This window comes from Arabidopsis lyrata, assembly GCF_000004255.2.
Source record: "Arabidopsis lyrata subsp. lyrata unplaced genomic scaffold ARALYscaffold_2, whole genome shotgun sequence".
Lineage (NCBI taxonomy): Eukaryota > Viridiplantae > Streptophyta > Magnoliopsida > Brassicales > Brassicaceae > Arabidopsis > Arabidopsis lyrata.
The window spans coordinates 14113834-14133285 of NW_003302554.1; the positions used below are offsets into that span (position 1 = coordinate 14113834).

At 33.0% G+C, this 19452-nt stretch overlaps 3 protein-coding genes across 3 annotated transcripts; 1 reads left to right on the forward strand and 2 right to left on the reverse strand.

Annotated features, from left to right (window-relative positions):
• Window positions 1-12754: 12754 nt before the first annotated feature.
• LOC9323329 (protein SHORT HYPOCOTYL IN WHITE LIGHT 1) lies at window positions 12755-14141 on the reverse strand. The gene is made up of 4 exons (XM_002888699.2): window positions 13831-14141; window positions 13533-13757; window positions 13316-13381; window positions 12755-13015 (listed from the first exon to the last, which is right to left on the reverse strand). Exons 1-4 carry the CDS (start codon window positions 13993-13995, stop codon window positions 12896-12898), a joined length of 576 nt encoding a protein of 191 aa, XP_002888745.1. The 5' UTR covers window positions 13996-14141; the 3' UTR covers window positions 12755-12895.
• A 43-nt stretch (window positions 14142-14184) lies between these two features.
• LOC110230754 (zinc finger BED domain-containing protein RICESLEEPER 1-like) lies at window positions 14185-16643 on the forward strand. The gene is made up of 2 exons (XM_021034498.1): window positions 14185-14298; window positions 14430-16643. Exons 1-2 carry the CDS (start codon window positions 14291-14293, stop codon window positions 16450-16452), a joined length of 2031 nt encoding a protein of 676 aa, XP_020890157.1. The 5' UTR covers window positions 14185-14290; the 3' UTR covers window positions 16453-16643.
• Window positions 16644-16692: 49 nt separating this feature from the next.
• On the reverse strand, window positions 16693-18601 carry LOC9324809 (serine/threonine-protein phosphatase PP2A-5 catalytic subunit). Its single transcript, XM_021034499.1, has 5 exons — window positions 18162-18601; window positions 17665-17779; window positions 17471-17579; window positions 17297-17374; window positions 16693-17211 (listed from the first exon to the last, which is right to left on the reverse strand). Exons 1-5 carry the CDS (start codon window positions 18415-18417, stop codon window positions 16846-16848), a joined length of 924 nt encoding a protein of 307 aa, XP_020890158.1. The 5' UTR covers window positions 18418-18601; the 3' UTR covers window positions 16693-16845.
• Between the last annotated feature and the right edge of the window lie 851 nt (window positions 18602-19452).

The window sequence follows — 19452 nt, forward strand, 5'->3', positions numbered from 1 at the left end:
ATAGCGATTTTCTGCAGCCTGATGAAAGAGTTTTTGATAAATGTATAAATAATTTGATGATTGATGAGTTTTTGATAATTATGTTGAATATAGATCTCAGTATTGCCGACGAGATGCTTTGTTGGTAGTTACTTTTTTTTTTTGTCGTCCATAATCGAAACTCTAAAATTTTTGACGGAACGTTAACTGATTATGATGTTATAAACCGGATGTCACGAATCCTGAAAACGACGAAGTACCTATCGTCACACGCAAAGAGAATGCCATGGAGGAATGATGACGTTCGTTGTTTTCTTATTGTCTTGGAATTTTTTTTTTGTTTTTTTTTAATGATTATCATCTTATTTTTACCATTTATAACATTCTCTTATCTCTCCAAATTGAAGATTTTCTGCAGCTTAATGAAAGAGCTCTTGATTAACATAGAAATCATTTGATGATTGATGAGTTTGGCAATAGCCATGATAACAAAAAAAGAAGAGTAAAATTGACAGTTTTCTGCTGTCTAATGAAATAGCTCTTGATAAATGTATAAAACATTTACTGATTGATGAGTTTGGCTATAACATTGATAAAAAAAAGAGCAAAATAGACAGTTTTCTATTGCCTAAAGAAAGAGGTTTTGAGAAACGTAGAAATCATTTGTTGATTGATGAGTTTGGTTATAACAATGATAACGAGTTTGGTTATAACAATGATAACAATAAAAGAGAGCAAAATCGACAGTTTTCTGCAGTCTGATGAAAGAGCTATTGATAAATGCAGAAAGTATTTGCTGATTGATGAGTTTTTCTATAATAATAATAACAAAATAAAATAAACAAAATTGACGGTTTCTTTCAGTCTCATGAAGAAATATTGATAAACATAGAAATTATTTTCTGATATATGTGTTTGGCTATAATCATGATTATAAAGAATAAGATGAGCAAAGTTGACGGTTTTCTTCAACTTCATGAAAAAGCTCTTGATAAACGTAGAAATCGTTTGGTGATTGATGAGTTTGACTATAACAATGTTAACGAAAAAACAGGAGAAAAATAACGAATTTCTGCGTCATGATGAAAGAGCTTTCGATAAGTGTAGAAATATTTTGCTGATTGATGAGTTTGGTTATAACCATGGTAACAAAAAAAAGAGAGCGAAATTGACATTTTTTTCAACGTAATGAAAAAGCTCTTGGTAAACGTAAAAATTATCTGTTCATTGATGAGTTTGGCTGCAACCATTAACAATAAAACAAGAGAGACAACATTGACGATTTTCTTTAGTCGATGAAAGAGATCTTGATAAACGTAGATATCATTTGTTGATTGCTGAATTTGGCTACAACAATGATAAAGAAAAAAATGAGCAAAAGTGACAATTTTCTGCAGGTTCATGAAAAAGTTTATGATAAATGTATAAATCTTTTGCAGATGATGAGTTTGGCTATTAATATGATAACAAAAAAAAAATTGACGGTTTTCTGCAGTCTAATGAAAGAGCTCTTGATAAACGTAGAAATCGTTTGCAGATTAAAGAGTTTTGCTATAACCATTATAACGGAAAAAGGGGCATAATTGATGGTTTCTGCAATCCGGTGAAAAAGATCTTAATACACGTAGAAATAATTTGTTGAATGATGAGTTTGGCTATAACCATGATAACGGAAAAAGGGGCATAATTGATGGTTTCTGCAATCCGGTGAAAAAGATCTTAATACACGTAGAAATAATTTGTTGAATGATGAGTTTGGCTATAACCATGATAATAAAAAAGGAGCAAAAGTGACTGTTTTTTGCAACGTAATGAAAGAGGTCTTGATAAACGTAAAAATTATTTGCTCATTAATGAATTTGGCTATAACAATGATTACAAACAAGAGAGATAAAATTTACGTCTTTATGCAGTCCGATTAAAGATATCTTGATCAACGTAGCGTAGAAATCATATGCTGATTGATGAGTTTGGATAACAATGATAACAGTTTGACAAAAAAAAAAAAAAAAAGGATAACAATGATAAAAAAAAAATGAGCAAAATTGACAGTTTTTTGCAGGCTCATGAAAAAGCTCTTGCTAAACGTAGAAATCATTTGTTGATGATGAGTTTGGCTATATCCATGATAAAAAAAAAAAAAAAAAAGCAAAACTGACAGCTTTCCGCAGTTTGATGAAAGAGATCTTTGATAAACATAAAAATCATTTACCGATAGAAGAGTTTAGCTATAACCATTCTAACAGAAAAAGAGCAAAGTTGACAATTTTTAGCAGTCTGATGAAAGAGATCTCGATAAATGTAAAAATCATTGACTGATTGAAGAGTTTTGCAATAACCATTATAACGGTAAATGAACAAAATTGAAGGTTTTCTGCAGCCTAACGAAAGAGCTCTTGATTAACTTAGAAATTTGCTGATTGATGAGTTTGGCTGTAGCCATACAAAAAAAAAAATAGGAGCAAAGTTGACGATTTTCTACTGTCTAATATAAGAGGTTTTGGTAAACGTATAAATCATTTGCTGATTGATGAGTTTGGTTACAATGATAACAATAAAAGAGAGCAAAATAGACAGTTTTCTGCAGCCTGATGAAATAGATATTGATAAATGTAGAAATCATTTGTCGATTGATGAGTTTGACTATAACAATGATAACAAAATAAAAGAATATAATTGACGGTTTATTTCAGCCTCATGAAGAAATGTTGATAAAAGTAGAAATTATTTTCTGATTTATGTGTTTGGCTATAATCATGATTAAAAGAACAAGATGAGCAAAGTTGACTGTTTTTTTCAACTTCATGAAAAAGCTCTTGATAAACGTAGAAATCGTGTGTTGATTGATGAGTTTGGCTAAAACAATGATAAGCAATTAAACAGGAGAAAATAACGAATTTCTGCGTCCTGATGAAAGAGCTTTCGATAAATGTAGAAATAATTTGCTAATTGATGAGTTTGACTATAACTATGATAACAAAAAAAATAGCGAAATTGACGTTTTTTGCAACGTAATGAATGAGCTCTTGGTAAACGTAATAATTATTTGTTCATTGATGAGTTTGGCTATAACCATAATAAAAAAAGCAAGAGAGACAAAATTGACGACTTTCTGTAGTCGATGAAAGAGATCTTGATAAACGTAGATATTATTTGTTGATTGATGAATTTGGTTACAACAATAATAATGAAAAAAATGAGCAAAAGTGACAGTTTTCTCGAGGTTCATGAAAAAGCTTTTGATAAATGTATAAATCTTTTGCAGATGATGAGTTTGGCTATTACCATGATAACAAAAAAAAAATAGACAGTTTTCTGTAGTCTAATGAAAGAGCTCTTGATAAATGTAGAAATCGTTTGCAGATTAAAGAGCTTTGTTATAACCATTATAACGGAAAAATGGGCATAATTGATGGTTTCTGCAATCCGATCAAAGAGATCTTAATAAATATAAAATTTTTTTGCTGATTAATGAGTTTGGCTAACCATGATAATAAAAAAAAAAGGAACAAAGTGACGGTTTTTTGTAACGTAATGAAAGAGGTCTTGATAAACGTAAAAATTATTTGCTCATTAATGAGTTTAGCTATAACCATGATTACAAAAAAGTGAGATAAAATTAACCGGCCTTCTGAAGTCCGATTAATGATATCTTGATTAACGTACAAATCATATGTTGATTTATGAGTTTGGCTATAAAATGATAACAAAAAAAATGAGTAAAATTGACAGTTTTATGCGAGCTCATTAAAAACTCTTGATAAACGTAGAAATCATTTATTGATGATGATTTTGGCTATATCCATGATTAAAAAAAAGCAAAATTAACGGCTTTTCGCAGTCTGATGAAAGAGATCTTTGATAATCGTAAAAATCATTTGATGATTGAAGAGTTTAGCTATAACCATTTTAACAAAAAATGAGCAAAGTTGACGATATTTGACAGTCTGATGAAAGAGCTCTGGATAAACGTAAAAATTATTGGCTGATTGAAGAGTTTTACAATAACCATTATAACGGTAAATTAGCAAACTCAAAAGTTTTCTGCAGCCTAACAAAAGAGCTATTGATTAACTTAGAAGTTTTCTGGTTGATGGTTTGGCTATAGCCATAAAAAAAAATTGGAGCAAAATTGACGGTTTTCTACTGTCTAATGTAAGAGGTTTTGGTAAACGTATAAATTATTTGCTGATTGATGAGTTTGGTTATAACAATGATTACAATAAAAGAGAGCAAAATAGACAGTTTTCTACAGCCTTATGAAAGAGTTATTGATAAATTTAGAAATCATTTGCTGATTGATGAGTCTGACTATAACCATGATAACTAAATAAGAGAACAAAATTGACGGTTTCTTTCAGCCTCATGAAGAAATGTTGATAAGCATAAAAATTATTTTCCGATATATGTGTTTGGCTATAATCATGATTAAAAATAACAAGATGAGCAAAATTGACGGTTTTCTTCAGCTTCATGAAAAAGCTCTTGATAAACGTAGAAATTGTTTGTTGATTGATGAGTTTAGCTATAACATTGATAACCAAAAAAACAGGAGAAAAATAACGATTTTTTATGTCCTGATGAAATAGCTTTCAATAAATGTAGAAATAATTTGCTGATTGATGACTTTTGCTATAACCATGATAACAAAAAAAAGATAGCAAAATAGACGTTTTTTCAACGTAATGAAAGAGCTCTTGGTAAACGTAATAATTATTTGTTTATTGATGAGTTTGGCTATAACCATAATAAAAACAAAAACAAGAGAGACAAAATTGACGACTTTCTATAGTCGATGGAAGAGATCTTGATAAACGTAGATATCATTTGTTGATTGATGAGTTTGGTTACAACAATGATAAAGAAAAAAATGAGCAAAAGCGACAGTTTTCTCCAGGTTCATGAAAAAGCTTTTGATAAATGTATAAATCTTTTGCAGATGATGAGTTTGGCTATTACCATGATAAAAAAAAAAAAATAGACAGTTTTCTGTAGTCTAATGAAAGAGCTCTTGGTAAACGTAGAAATCGTTTGCAGATTAAAGAGCTTTGTTATAACCATTATAACGGAAAAATGGGCATAATTGATGGTTTCTGCAATTCGATCAAAGAGATCTTAATAAATGTAGAAATTTTTTGCTGATTGATGAGTTTGGCTAACCATGATAATAAAAAAAAAAGGAACAAAGTGACGGTTTTTTGTAACGTAATGAAAAAGGTCTTGATAAACGTAAAAATTATTTGCTCATTAATGAGTTTAGCTATAACCATGATTACAAACAAGAGAGATAAAATTAACCGGCCTTCTGAAGTCCGATTAATGATATCTTGATTAACGTACAAATCATATGTTGATTGATGAGTTTGGCTATAAAAATGATAACAAAAAAAATGAGCAAATTGACAGTTTTATGCGAGCTCATGAAAAAACTCTTGATAAACGTAGAAATCATTTATTGATGATGATTTTGGCTATATCCATGATTAAAAAAAAAAGCATGAAAGTTTTCTGCAGCCTAACGAAAGAGCTATTGATTAACTTAGAAATTTGTTGGTTGATGGTTTTGCTATAGCCATAAAAAAAAATATGAGCAAAATTGACGGTTTTCTACTGTCTAATGTAAGAGGTTTTGGTAAACGTATAAATTATTTGCTGATTGATGAGTTTGGTTATAACAATGATAACAATAAAAGAGAGCAAAATAGACAGTTTTCTACGGCATGATGAAAGAGCTATTGATAAATGTATAAATTATTTGCCGATTGATGAGTTTGGCTATAACAATGATAACCAAAAAACAGGAGAAAAATAACGATTTTTTACGTCCTGATGAAAGAGTTTTCAATAAAGGTAAAAATAATTTACTGATTGATGACTTTGGCTATAACCATGATAACAAAAAAAAAGAAGCGAAATTGACGTTTTTTGTAACGTAATGAAAGAGCTCTTGGTAAATATAAAAATGATTTGTTCATTGATGATTTTGGCTATAACCATAATAAAAAACAAGAGAGACAAATCGACAACTTTCTGTAGTCCGATGAATGACATCTTGATAAACCTAGATATCATTTGTTGATTGATGGGTTTGGTTACAACAATGATAAAAAAAAAAAATGAGCAAAAGTGATAGTTTTCTGCAGGTTCATGAAAAAGCTTTTGATAAACGTATAAATCTTTTGCAGATGATGAGTTTGGCTATTACCATGATAACAAAAAAAAGAAAAAATTGACGGTTTTCTGCAGTCTAATGAAAGAGCTTTTGGTAAACGTAAAAATAATTTGCTGATTAAAAAGTTTTAGTATGACTTTTATAACGAAAAATGATCAAAATAGAAGATTTTTTGCAGCCTGATGTTAAAGTTATTGATTCGCAGAGAAATCATTTGCTAATTGATGAGTTTGTGGCAATAGCCATGATAACAAAAAAAAAAAATTGACGGTTTTCTTCTGGCTATAACAATTGTAACAATAAAAAAGAACAAAATAGATACTTTTCTATAACCTAATGAAAGATTTCTTGATAAATGTAGAAATTATTTGTTGATTTATGTGTTTGGCTATAACCATGATAACAAAAAAGTGAGCAAAATTGACTGTTTCTTGGAGCCATATGAAAGAATTGTTATTAAACGTAATAATCACTTTCTGATTTATGATTTTGGCTATAACTATAATTAGAAAAAAAAAACAAAAGGAGCAAAGTTGATGGTTTTCTGAAGTCTGATGAAAGAGTTCTTGATAAACGTATAAATCATTTACTGAAGATGAGTTTGGCTATAACAAAGATAACAAAAAAACATGAGTAAAATAACGATTTTCTGGAGTCTAATGAAAGAGCTTTTGATAAATGTAGAAATCATTTGTTGATTGATGAGTTTTTGATAATTATGTTGAATCCGGATCTCAGTATTACCATTGAGATGCTTTGTTGGTAATTACTTTTTTATTTTTTTTGTCGTCCACAATCAAAACTCTAAAATTTTCGACGGAACGTTAACTGATTCTGATGTTATAAACCGGGTGTCAGGAATCCTGAAAACGACGAAGTACCTATCGTCACATGCAAAGAGAATGCTATAAAATGATGACGTTCGTTGTTTTCTTATTGTCTTGAAATTTTTGTTTTTTGTTTTTTTTTTTTATGATTGGCATCTTATTTTCTTACCATTTATAATATTCTTTTATCTCTCATGATTTTACCGTTTATGCACGATAACTTACACCATTTGTATATATTATTACTATGGTGTTGATAATAGAGTGATATATTTTTATCCTTAAATTTCGTTAGTATATATTTCAGTTTAACTGTTGAGATTTAGTTTTTTTTTTTCTAAACTTAATTTATTAATCTTATGGATAAATTCTATATCGTTTAATCAATATTCGTTTTTGTTAATTTTCTGATTTAGTTTTTAATATATATTTTCCATTGTTATGTTCTTTCCAAATAATCGTTAGGTCTACATATACGTATCGCGCGTTTATACCTCATTGGATTGTTTAGCCGAGTAATCTTTTGATATGGGTTCTACAATGATACCTTTTACCTCTGATTCATGTGATGGTGGTTATTTTCATATTGCGTCTCTTAACCCTAACATGGGTGAGTGGTCTGTTTTGGTGAAGATTTGAATTGTTGGTCTATTTCGCGTGGCTCGGGTAGAGAGCTCAATATGATTTTGGGTGACGAGCATGTTAGTATTTTAATAACTTACCTTCTATACATGTTTTCGATATTAAATTGAATTGGTTTTTTCTTTAACATTTCATTTGCAGTTCACCCAAATTTAAGCCGTTGTTCGTGATGAATTAATTGATAATTATTTTTCAAGATTGATAATCGATGAGTGGGTGAGCATTAAATTTTTTGATGTATCCCGGGTTAACAGCATCTTGAGACCAGTACCGCATAGATTCAAGATTGTGTTTCGTTCGGACACTTTAGTGCAAAGTATTAATATGTGCTCCAGTAGAACCTATTTCAATCTAACTGAGTTTGTGAGTATATTGAGTGGTATTGTTAACCCGAATATTTGCGTTGGTAAGCCTAATTTATGAATTTATTTGTGCTTTTGGAGTTTATTTGCGATTCATGTTCTGACTGTATTATTCATGTGTGTGTTTCATATATGTTATTGGCAAAATTCTCAACGTGAGAGAGTTGGTTTTTGTTCCTTCCATGGAACATTCTCAAGGAGGATATTTTGAGCTGTGCTTTGGTTTACGTGATACTGAGTAAGTCACTATTCTTTTAAAGATTTAAACCAGAATATAATGTCTTATGACTTCTTCAAATCTTAAAATTAAGTGTATCCATCTAGAATGTCGTTTAACATGTGACCTTGCAGTCGAGTTCTATGACTTATGGAAGCAACGTTCACGTAACACAGTGATATGTATTATCAAGTTTGTGAAATTAGAGCTATCACAGGAACATAGGTGGAGATGTACCAATGTTACCGGAAGTACGAGGATTATGTTGAATCCGGATCTCAGTATTACCGACGAGATGCTTTGTTGGTAAGTATTTTTTTTTCCGTTTACAATCAAAACTCTAAAGTTGGCGACTGGACATTCACTGTTTATGGTGTTCTTAATCGGATGTTAGGAATCCTGAAAATGACCAAGTACCGATCATAACACGGAAGGAGAATGCCATGGAGTGATGATGTTCGTTGATTTCTTATTTTGTTGGTGAATGATTTTAAAAGATGATTTATTATTATTTTTTAGCATTTATAATATTATTGAATTTTTTAAATTTCATCATTTTCCATAATTTTATCACACTAAATCCTAAACAATTTACCATATTTTTCTTACACTACCAAGTATCACCTAAACAATCCCTTATTTCACATGATTTTACCATTTATGCAGCATTCTTCCCGCGCATGCGCGCGGGCAATCACCTAGTTTAACATATTTTTAAATTAATTTTTTAAAAAAGGGTATTTTCCAAAGTGTAAACATAAACAAGGCATTTTTCCAAATGTACTCTTAAAAAAAAAATCTATGATTGTTAATGAATTAAATTATTATGTTATTGGTTTATGACCTTCTACTTTTTTTCACAAAATAAAGTCATGAAAAGTATCATCAAAAGAGAGAGATTGTTTGGGAAACTTTATAAGATTGTGAAAAACTAATCAACAAGATTATAGAAAACTCTCTACCAATAGTTTAGAATTTTTCATTTTTAATTTCTATGATTTTATTAAAGTCATCAAAATTCCTTATAAAAGAGGAACCAATAACATCCCCTTAAAAAATTTTAGACTTCAAGTTCTATAAAATTTTAAAATTTCCAAAATTCTATATTCTTTACTGATCTAATTTTTAAATATTACTCATATTAAGAAAATATATTATAATTAATTATAGATGCATTATTGTTTGTGCTTAACAATTTTTCAAAAATTTAAACCAATAGTATTCAATTACTCTTTTTTAAATCTACAATTCATTATTAATAATTCACCATTTAAAAGTAATGTTAATTCATTTTAATATTAATTATTGGAAGAAATAAAGTAGTGATGGTATTTTTAAAACACTGCACAAAATTAAAAATATGGTATTTTAGAGAATTGCCCACAAAATTTTGTGCTCTAATTGTGCCTTAATCTTAGTTTTATTAGATACTTTGGAAACAAACTCTATCTGATGTGAGAGAATGAGAGCCAAGTCTATGATATACGATTGTACATGCATTAAATAAAATGGGAAGTAGTTGTGATTTTGGATACACACTAATAATACACGTACAGACTAACTTACCCGGTTCGTGTTCATTATAGTTGCGTGTGGGTCAAAAGATATTTGCACATCAGCACATATGTACTTTAACGTTTGACAATATCAACATATATACATTCCTAAAAACTCATAAATAATTATTTTTCAAAGGTTAATCTTGACTAACAGGTTAAATGTATTATATCTATGGATACATAGGTCTTTGATTTGACTATTATAAGCATCAAAATGTCAGTCTATGCTTTAACTTATTGTGAAATTAAGTCGCAAGTTCATGTTATCCCTTTCAATGTCTATGTATATATCTATCTATTAGCACTTAGCAGTCATGGGTAAATCATTACACATCTGTAATGTTCCACGTCCTAACTTGAGTTTGGACCGTAACCTAGGGAAGCTTTTCGGAATCTCGATGGTTGCCAATTTCTTTTTTTGTAAGTCAATGATCGTCGAGCAAAGACGACAAAAATCTTTGCAATAAGATTATGCTCAGATCCAAATCAAAGTTAGCATTTACAATTTCTAATATGATTTCCCGAAACTATTTAATTTGGTACGTATGAGATATACGTGACGTATATTAACAAATATACATACATCCCGTATACCAATTTGATATTTTAATTGAAATCAAAAGTTTGTTGTGAAATGTTTCCATGGTTTCGTATTCATAGATATTTAATCCATAAAGTCGTATGTGTAATTTAGGAGTTGTTACAAAATCTAGTACTTACTATAAATTTGGAGGGTAATTATTACTTAATTAGTTGAGCCCTTGACGGGATGAATGAGGTTGAATTTCATGGTCTATAGTGTACTGCTACTTTTTATTTTCCACAGAGAAAATACTATTATAGTACTATTATGAAAAGAAAAAAAAAACAATGTGGCTCTGATCCCCAAGACTTGGAAGATAACAATACAATGTACCGAGAGTTGTGGAAAAAGTAAATAATTAAACAAAATCTCAATTAAGACATTTAACTTACTTTATGAATGACTTAATAAACCCTAGATAAATAAAAGCTTGTGTGTTCTAACTTCCGCGTCTTTGCTACCAACTCAGAGTGACGACAACTCATCTTGTTTCTCACTTTTTGTAGCGTCAAATTTTCCGGAAAGTAAATATATTTGAAACTTTTTCAACTTACAGGTTTTGTGTGTGTTGCTATATTTTTCTTTTAACTACTGATAACTTTCTTTCTCGAAACAAAACCAAAACTTATACAATTTAAAACCAAATAGATCTTAATTGCAGTTTTAACAAAAAAAAAAACCGTAATTACAGTTTATCCATGTTTAAACCGAATAAATCCAAAACTAAATAACTTCAAATTCAAACAAACCGATATACAGGGATATCCCAAAATCATATCCGGATAAAAAAAAATTGCTCAAAAAGAGTTAAAACTTTAAAGATTGTCTTTTATTTCCCCCTTTCAACTGCGGCATCATTATAGAATGAATATTAAATTATTCACCAATTTATTAAATTGTTTGATGGCAAATTGGTATAAGCTGAAATTTTCAAAATATATTTTTCGCTTTAGTAACACATGATAAATATAGAATCCGCGTTTGCTGATAAGTATAACATGTTTTGATTTGGATAAGTTGCGTGCAAAGAACAATGAAAGTCAAAGATGTAGCTATAGTGACTCCAAGATGTTCTAGTGTGTGGTGGTGTCGACCTCTCGTATCCGTGTCGCGTGTCTGTCGTATGGCCACAAATACTACGACGAACTGACTACAATGTGAAAGAAAGGTATTAAATGAGTTGACCCACATGCATGGCCCAATGGCTACGGCTGATCAACGCCTCTATTCAGGAGACTAATCTCAATTGCTCCTTAGAGTCAAAGAATTAATCTACATACTCTCCTCTAATCCACATATTCTCTTCTTTTTAATGAAAGGACGAAACTACCCATTTACTAGGTATACCTGGTACAACTGGTATCCTAGTTGTAGGACCTCCTAGTTGTACCACCTAGTTGTACCACAACCTAGTTGTACCACCTCCTAGTTATACCACAACTTAGTTGTACCTGAATATTCCCTAGTTGTACCAGTTACAACCCGTATAAAAGGATTCGAACCATGGGGGCGCGCGCGTGCGCATGGAGCTCGCAACCACTGAGCTATTGTGTTTTTCGTTGAACACTTACCGATTTAATTGTATTTAACCTTTATCACCCGAAATCAACCTTCATTAAGGGTAATTTTGTTTTTCTACCATTGAGATTCACTGTTGTGGACGGCTCGTCTTTTCTTACAAAATCAGATAAATGATACGAGGTACGAGGACAAAAGACATGCCCAACCCTTTCTTGGTTGCATATACTCTTGTTGGATAATTGTATTATTTATTTTCCGTTTATGAACAAAAAAGTGTTTTCCGACAAATTGTTGGTAAATAAAGGCGTCTTTTCTTCCTTTTTTACTCTTCAGTTTACTTGCCCTATACAAAGTTTAGGTCAATCATTTTACCATTTTATAGAATTAGGAAAAAAAAATCAAATAAGACATTAGGTATATGCATGTTATTAGCAGATAATGAAAGTCTTTTCTAGTTCCCGGGTCATTTATTTCATAAACTACACAAAGATTGTATCCAATATCTCACTATTTTATCAATATTCACGAGGTTTTGCTGAAATTAACATTATCAAGAGAGACACATTACATATTTACGTCTTACAAAAAGATATGTTGCATTTTATCAAAAAAAAAAAAGAAGAAGATCTGTCATTGCATTTATGAATTATGGTTTATCTTTATTCAAGCATAATACATTCTCTTTGGTTAATATGAAAACAAACAAAACAAAGGATCGATTTATATTGCCCGGGGAAAGAGGGGGATGGAAGAGCAGTTCAATTGGAAGAGCATACTATATTGTCAATATACATATATTCTCAATTTGCAAATTTAATCCTCGGTTTACTGTTTCCCATTTATCGGTGAATTACCGAAAACATTCTTTTATCTTCATAGTCTTTTATCTTCATAGTTAAATCTTCGTACTCTTAATAACTAGATTACTCTCCCCATATGTACACAATTATCTTACATTTTCCTTTACAAATCGAGTCAACAAGACATGAGTTACAACATCTAACACCCAAATTAATGAAAGTAAAACAAGGTTTTAAGTTACCGGGTTTGGTCCAAAAGAGTTCCCATAAGTCTGGAAGAACGAAGCTGCCGCCCAGAACAACCGGATCAGCAGAATCACCGTAAACACAGTTCCTCCTAGATTGCATATTACCTGCGAGAAAAGTTAGCAACACGTCCATGAGATCACACTTAACTACTTCAAGACAGTCTAATTCACAAACTTTTATAACTTAGTCGCTTACAACAACGCTCATAAACCCTAATTCTTCAACATTTTAGAAACTTTAACCAACAGAAACAACGGTAACGATGTGCTACACATGCAATTATTCAGATCTGTCTTGTAATATTTCTATCTGATCAAACTAACTTCAACAAGGAACCCCAAAACCAATCAAACCATATACAATTCGATACGAGTGACTCCGAGTAATCAAATGGTAAGGATTACCTCAAGGAATGCTCTTGTTATGGAAAGTGAACCCAATAACAATATCCCATCTACCGCAAAAGACACCTGCAAATAAAAAAAACAGAGGAATCAACAAACAATGTGCATCACAAAATGAGACTTATGAAACTCTAAAAAACCATTAAAAAGCTACAAAAGTAGAAAATTGAGGATAAAGAAACAAAGAAATTCTGAAGAAGAAGAAGAAGAGACTCACGAGTCGAGGAGACATGGCTGCTGGCAAAATCCGTCGCGATGCTTTCTTAGCTCGTTTTGAGACTTTCTTGAACATACTTCTCAAGAATCTAATCAAAAGATCGACACTGCTTTCTCTTTCGTCGTCTTCATCATCATCGTCGCTAAATCCGTCGTCATCAGGAACAACATCGTACTTGTCACCACCGCCGAAGAATCGATCGTCTGCTTCGTATCGCCTACGCGACTAAAAATAAAGAGACTGAGTAAATTCGGATTCGGATTACACAATTCTATTAGTAGGAGATAATTAGACGTACATGAGAGCTATACGAAGCGAGTGAGCGATTCAGGCGGCGGATCCGACGGCGGAGGAAGATAGAGTTCGAAGAGAAAGGAGTTGCAGAGACAAATCTGTGTGAGGCATTGATGAGAGTTAGCGATGATGAAGATGATGATAAGGTTGTTGTTGTAGCTGCGGCCATTGGTGAGCAGAGAGACTAACACCAGAAACAATTTCAGTGAGTGATTGTAAATAAAAATGGACCTTTTTGATAATTAAATAGATTTGGGATATGTTTGTAAAGTTACATAAATATAAGGTCCCATTTCGTAAATTTACTTTTTTCTTCGCCGTTTCAAAAAAATATCTTTCACTCACAGAAAAGCTTTCAGCTTTTTTTCTTCCTCTTCGTAAAACCCTACCGCCGCGACCACCGACAGCGAGAGACTTCGCCGCCGTTTAACCACCAGTGAGAAGAGCTTATCGAAGCGACTTGAATGAAGAGGTAAATGTTCTTTAGAGCTCAGATTCTAACTTTTTTGACAATTCGATGGTTTCTTAAAAGCTTCACGCAAATGAACATATTCTTGAGATTTTAGGTTTCGCTGTGAAATTCTGCTATTTGTTTATGTGTAGGAGACAGAAGAAACTGACGATAAACAATGAGTTGGATTTGTCAGATGCAGTGATTGTGAAATCAGGGAGATTGAAATCAGTTGTGTGGAATGATTTTGATAGAGTGAGAAAAGGTGAGACATACATTGCAATCTGTAGGCATTGTAAGAAGAGACTTAGCGGCTCGAGCGCGAGCGGGACTTCGCATTTAAGGAACCATTTGATTAGATGTAGGAGGAGAAGTAATGGTAGTAACAACGGTGTTGCACAGTATTTCGTTAGGGGGAAGAAGAAAGAGCTAGCGAATGAGCGGAGAAAAGATGAAGAAGTGCTTAGTGTAGTGAATGTTAGATATGAACATGAGAAAGAAGAACTTGATGATGTTAATGTTGTGAGTACTGGTTTGGATCAGAGGCGGTGTCGGTTTGATTTAGCAAGGATGATTATCTTACATGGTTATCCGTTGAGTATGGTTGAAGATGTTGGATTCAGAATGTTTATTGGGAATTTACAACCTTTGTTTGAGCTTGTTGCGTTTGAAAGAGTTGAATCTGATTGTATGGAGATTTATGCAAAAGAGAAGCACAAGATTTTCGAAGCGTTGGATAAGTTACCTGGAAAGATTAGTATTAGTGTCGATGTGTGGAGTGGTTCGGATGATTTTGATGAGTTCTTGTGTTTGGTAGCGCATTATATTGATGAAACATGGGAACTGAAAAAGAGAGTTTTGAACTTCTTCATGGTTGATCCATCTCATACTGGTGAAATGCTTGCTGAAGTTATAATGACATGTTTAATGGAGTGGGATATTGACCGGAAGTTATTTTCTATGGCGTCGAGTCATTCTCCTCCGTTTGGTGAAAACGTAGCTAACAAAATCAGAGACCGGTTATCGCAGAACAAGTTCCTCTACTGTTACGGGCAATTGTTTGATGTGAGCTGTGGAGTTAATGTCATTAACCAGATGGCTCAAGATTCCCTGCAAACTTGTTGTGACACAATAAACATGATTCGAGAGAGCATTAGGTATGTTAAAAGCTCAGAATCTATTCAAGATAGATTCAATCAGTGGATAGTTGAAACTGAAGCTGAAAGTGAAAGGAACCTATGCATCGATGACCCAACGAGGTGGGACTCAACATGTACCATGCTGGAGATTGCCTTGGAGCAAAAGAGCGCGTTTTCACTCATGAATGAACATGATCCTGATTCCGTGTTATGTCCATCTGATTTGGAATGGGAGAGATTAGGAACAATTGTTGAGTTCTTGAAAGTCTTTGTTGAAGTGATAAATGCATTCACAAAGAGCAGTTGTTTACCCGCCAATATGTACTTCCCAGAGGTATGCGACGTACACCTCCGGTTAATTGAATGGAACAAGAATCCGGATGATTTCATTAGCTCTCTAGCTGTAAACATGAGAAAGAAATTCGACGATTTCTGGGAAAAAAACTACCTGGTTCTAGCCATTGCTACCATATTAGACCCGCGGTTCAAAATGAAGCTGGTTGAATACTATTACCCTCTGTTTTATGGTACTAGTGCTTCAGAGCTCATTGAAGATATTTCTGAGTGCATCAAAGCGCTGTACGATGAGCATTCTGTAGGATCGCTATTAGCATCGTCAGATCAAGCCCTTGGTTGGCAGAATCATCATCATCGGTCAAACGGTGTTGCCCATGGGAAAGAGCCTGACGATAGACTCATAGAATTCGATAGGTACATTAACAATACAACTACTACACCGGGTCAAGACTCTAAATCGGATCTAGAAAAGTATCTAGAAGAGCCGCTTTTCCCCCGGAATTCAGATTTCGACATCCTGAACTGGTGGAAAGTTCACACACCGAAGTACCCAATTCTCTCCATGATGGCTCGTAACGTGTTAGCGGTTCCAATGTCGAATGTATCATCATCAGAAGACGCCTTTGAAACTTGTCAAAGGAGACAGGTTAGTGAAACCTGGCGTTCGCTTAGACCAAGTACCGTGCAGGCCTTGATGTGTGCACAAGATTGGATCCAAAGCGAATTGGAAAGCTCTTGAAACTCTCGATTCATCTTATTTTGATCTGAGTTTTTTTATATAGATTAGATCTAAGCTTCAGCTTGTTTGTTTGTCTGTACCTCTCCACAACAGTTGTTTTAGTCATTTTTATATCTACCTAGCTAGGGCTTTTGATGTGTAACATGATCATCATTTCTCTGTACAAAGTTGGCTTCAATAAGGTTCGGTGATAGAGCGGTTTCAATTACTTGAACCAGAATCTTTGTAACTCATATCAGATGCACAAAAAAATTACTGATTTTTAAAGACAATGGAGAGTTTCGCAAACAGAAATAGACATAAGGAATATGAAATTACAAAAAGTGGTTAAGAATAGAAGCAAAAGAGACAAAGTGCTAGTGTGTGGAACTGCAACTTTAGTTCTTTTGGTACTTACAAAAAATAATCTGGAGTCTTGCGAGTGGTTTCAGGTTCGACTTGACGTGGGGCTGGATCAAACTGAAGGAAATTCTGATCCATGTTCTCACCGATCTCTAGAATCGCAGCCATATTGCCACAACGGTAGCAATAGTTTGGGGCACTAAATACAGTCACAACATTCTTTTCTTGACACCAATTATAACCTTCCATGACAAGTTGGTGTGCTCTTGAAATCAGAGAGAGTCCATTGGTGTGGTTAAACTGAGTAGCGATATCTTGTCCAAAAGTGTAGCCTGCACCACGAGGAGATATTCCCCAACCGCATCGATCATCTGGATCAGACCATAAGAGATCACACATTGGTCCTTCATGTGGAACCTAGAGGGAACACATGGATTTTAGTCTCGTTATGTAAACATCAAGTAAGGTGCAGCCTTTTGTTGGTTTGGATTCTGGAACTCACCTCTTGAATTCGATCTAAAGATCGGATGTTGTCAAGTGTATCTAAAGAAGGTGAAAGTCCTCCATGTAAACAGAAAACCTAGAAAAAACGAATCTTGTAGTTAAGTTTAAAAAACGGCAGAAGCAGAGAAGAGATTGTCTAAAGTAAGTGAAAAAAGCTCATTAGTTTAAATACCTGACTCTCAATGAGTGCTGTAAGAGGAAGATAATCAAAAAGATCAGTGAAGTGCTTCCACACATTCGCATTCCCATATTTCCTCAAGCACTCATCATAAAATCCATACCTGAGAAAAGGTAAGCAATCAGCAAGAAGCTTACCAAGAACTCACAGAAGCTGTGAATACAAAACTTAGTAAAGAAACTTCATACACTTGAGTAATTTGACGGCTTTCATGATTCCCTCTTAGGATAGTAAGTCTATCTCTGTAGCGAACTTTCAGCGCTACCAAAAGCGAAACCGTCTCCACAGAATAATACCCTCGATCTTCACAAGTTTAACAATTATCCATCAGTTAGCTAGTTGAGCAACTTAAGCAGCGAAAAACTGGCAATAGACACTTAAATCTGACTACTCGAACATGGAGCTTCACAAATTACATAGAATGTTCAGGTTACTCCATTGTATGATCCCTGAGAATAGTTAACTGCTAAAACAAAAGCTTGGCCTTTTCAATGACAAAATTTTCCAAAACCAAAACTTTTTGATAAATAAACAAAACCATAACAATAATCTATCCATTTTTGGTAAACACTTCCAAATAAGTTTTCATTAATCCAAATGGTCAATAAAATCAAATTATGGAAAAATCAAGAGATGTGAAAAATGTAGAAACCCTAAAAAAGCTATAAGGTAAAGAGAGACTCACCAACATAATCGCCCATGAAAAGATAATTAGTATCAGGAGCAGAACCACCGATCCGAAAAAGCTCAATCAGATCGTAAAATTGGCCATGGATATCGCCGCAGACGGTAACCGGACATTTAACCGGTTGAACATTATACTCCTCCACAAGAATCGTCTTCGCTTGCTCACATAACATCTTCACCTCCGTTTCAGATAACGGTTTACACTCCATAAGTTGCTCGATCTGACGATCGATATCTCCGGTCGCCGGCGGCATCTTTCTCCGATCTAAACAATCCGGATTCCTCTTTAACCTTTGATCCGGTTCGTGATTGGATTCACTCTATCTATCATCATCACTCCATGGATTTAGAAGAAGAAGAAGAAGAAGAAGAAGAAGAAGAGAAATTGTGAATTTCGATTTTCGTTGGAACTTTGTATTTTGTTTTCTTGTCGTTGATGAATTTTGTTGGAATTGATTATTTTTATTTATTTTTAAATTTCATCGGAATTGATTATTAATTATTTTCTCCGGCAGCCGCACCGAGTAGGGGTGTCAAAATGGGTAACCCGATCCGACCCGACCCAAATCTACATGGATTCGAGTGTTTAATGGACGGGTTTGACCCGACCCATATATTTATATGGGTTGAATTTACATACCCAAACCCATTATTGTAGAAATTTATTGGCTTAATGGGTTATATGGGTACCCATATATATGTATAATAAAATATATAAATAATAAAAATCCAAAAAAATAACATAAAATTGTAAACCAACAAAAGTTTTTAAATAATAAATTAAAAAAATCTAGATATTAAAGTAGAAAAACATCCTAAAATCTTAAAACCACAAATCCAAAGAACCATAAAACCAAATAAAAAAGATAGTTGTAAAGAAAAGAAGATATTTTACATATATTTATATAAATTTTACATAATATATTAATATAGATATATATAAATTTTACTTTTTAGTTTTGGTTATGAAACTCATAGGTAACCCATGACCCTAATGGGTTTTACCCATTAAACCCATAACCCTAATAGGGTAACCCACTGAAATCCATATATATATATGGGTAAAAAAATTCTACCCAAACCCACTAAAATCATGGGCGGGTTCGGGTAACCCATGGATATTAACCGATTTTGACACTCCTAGCACCGAGTCAAAGTCCAGGGGTATGACACGTGGCTTTCATTTTTTCTGGCCCATTCATAGGTGGGTTTTCTTCAAATTAGCCCATGTGGCCCAACAAAATGGAAAGAACAACAATTTAGTTCCTCATATGAATGGTCCAAATTTT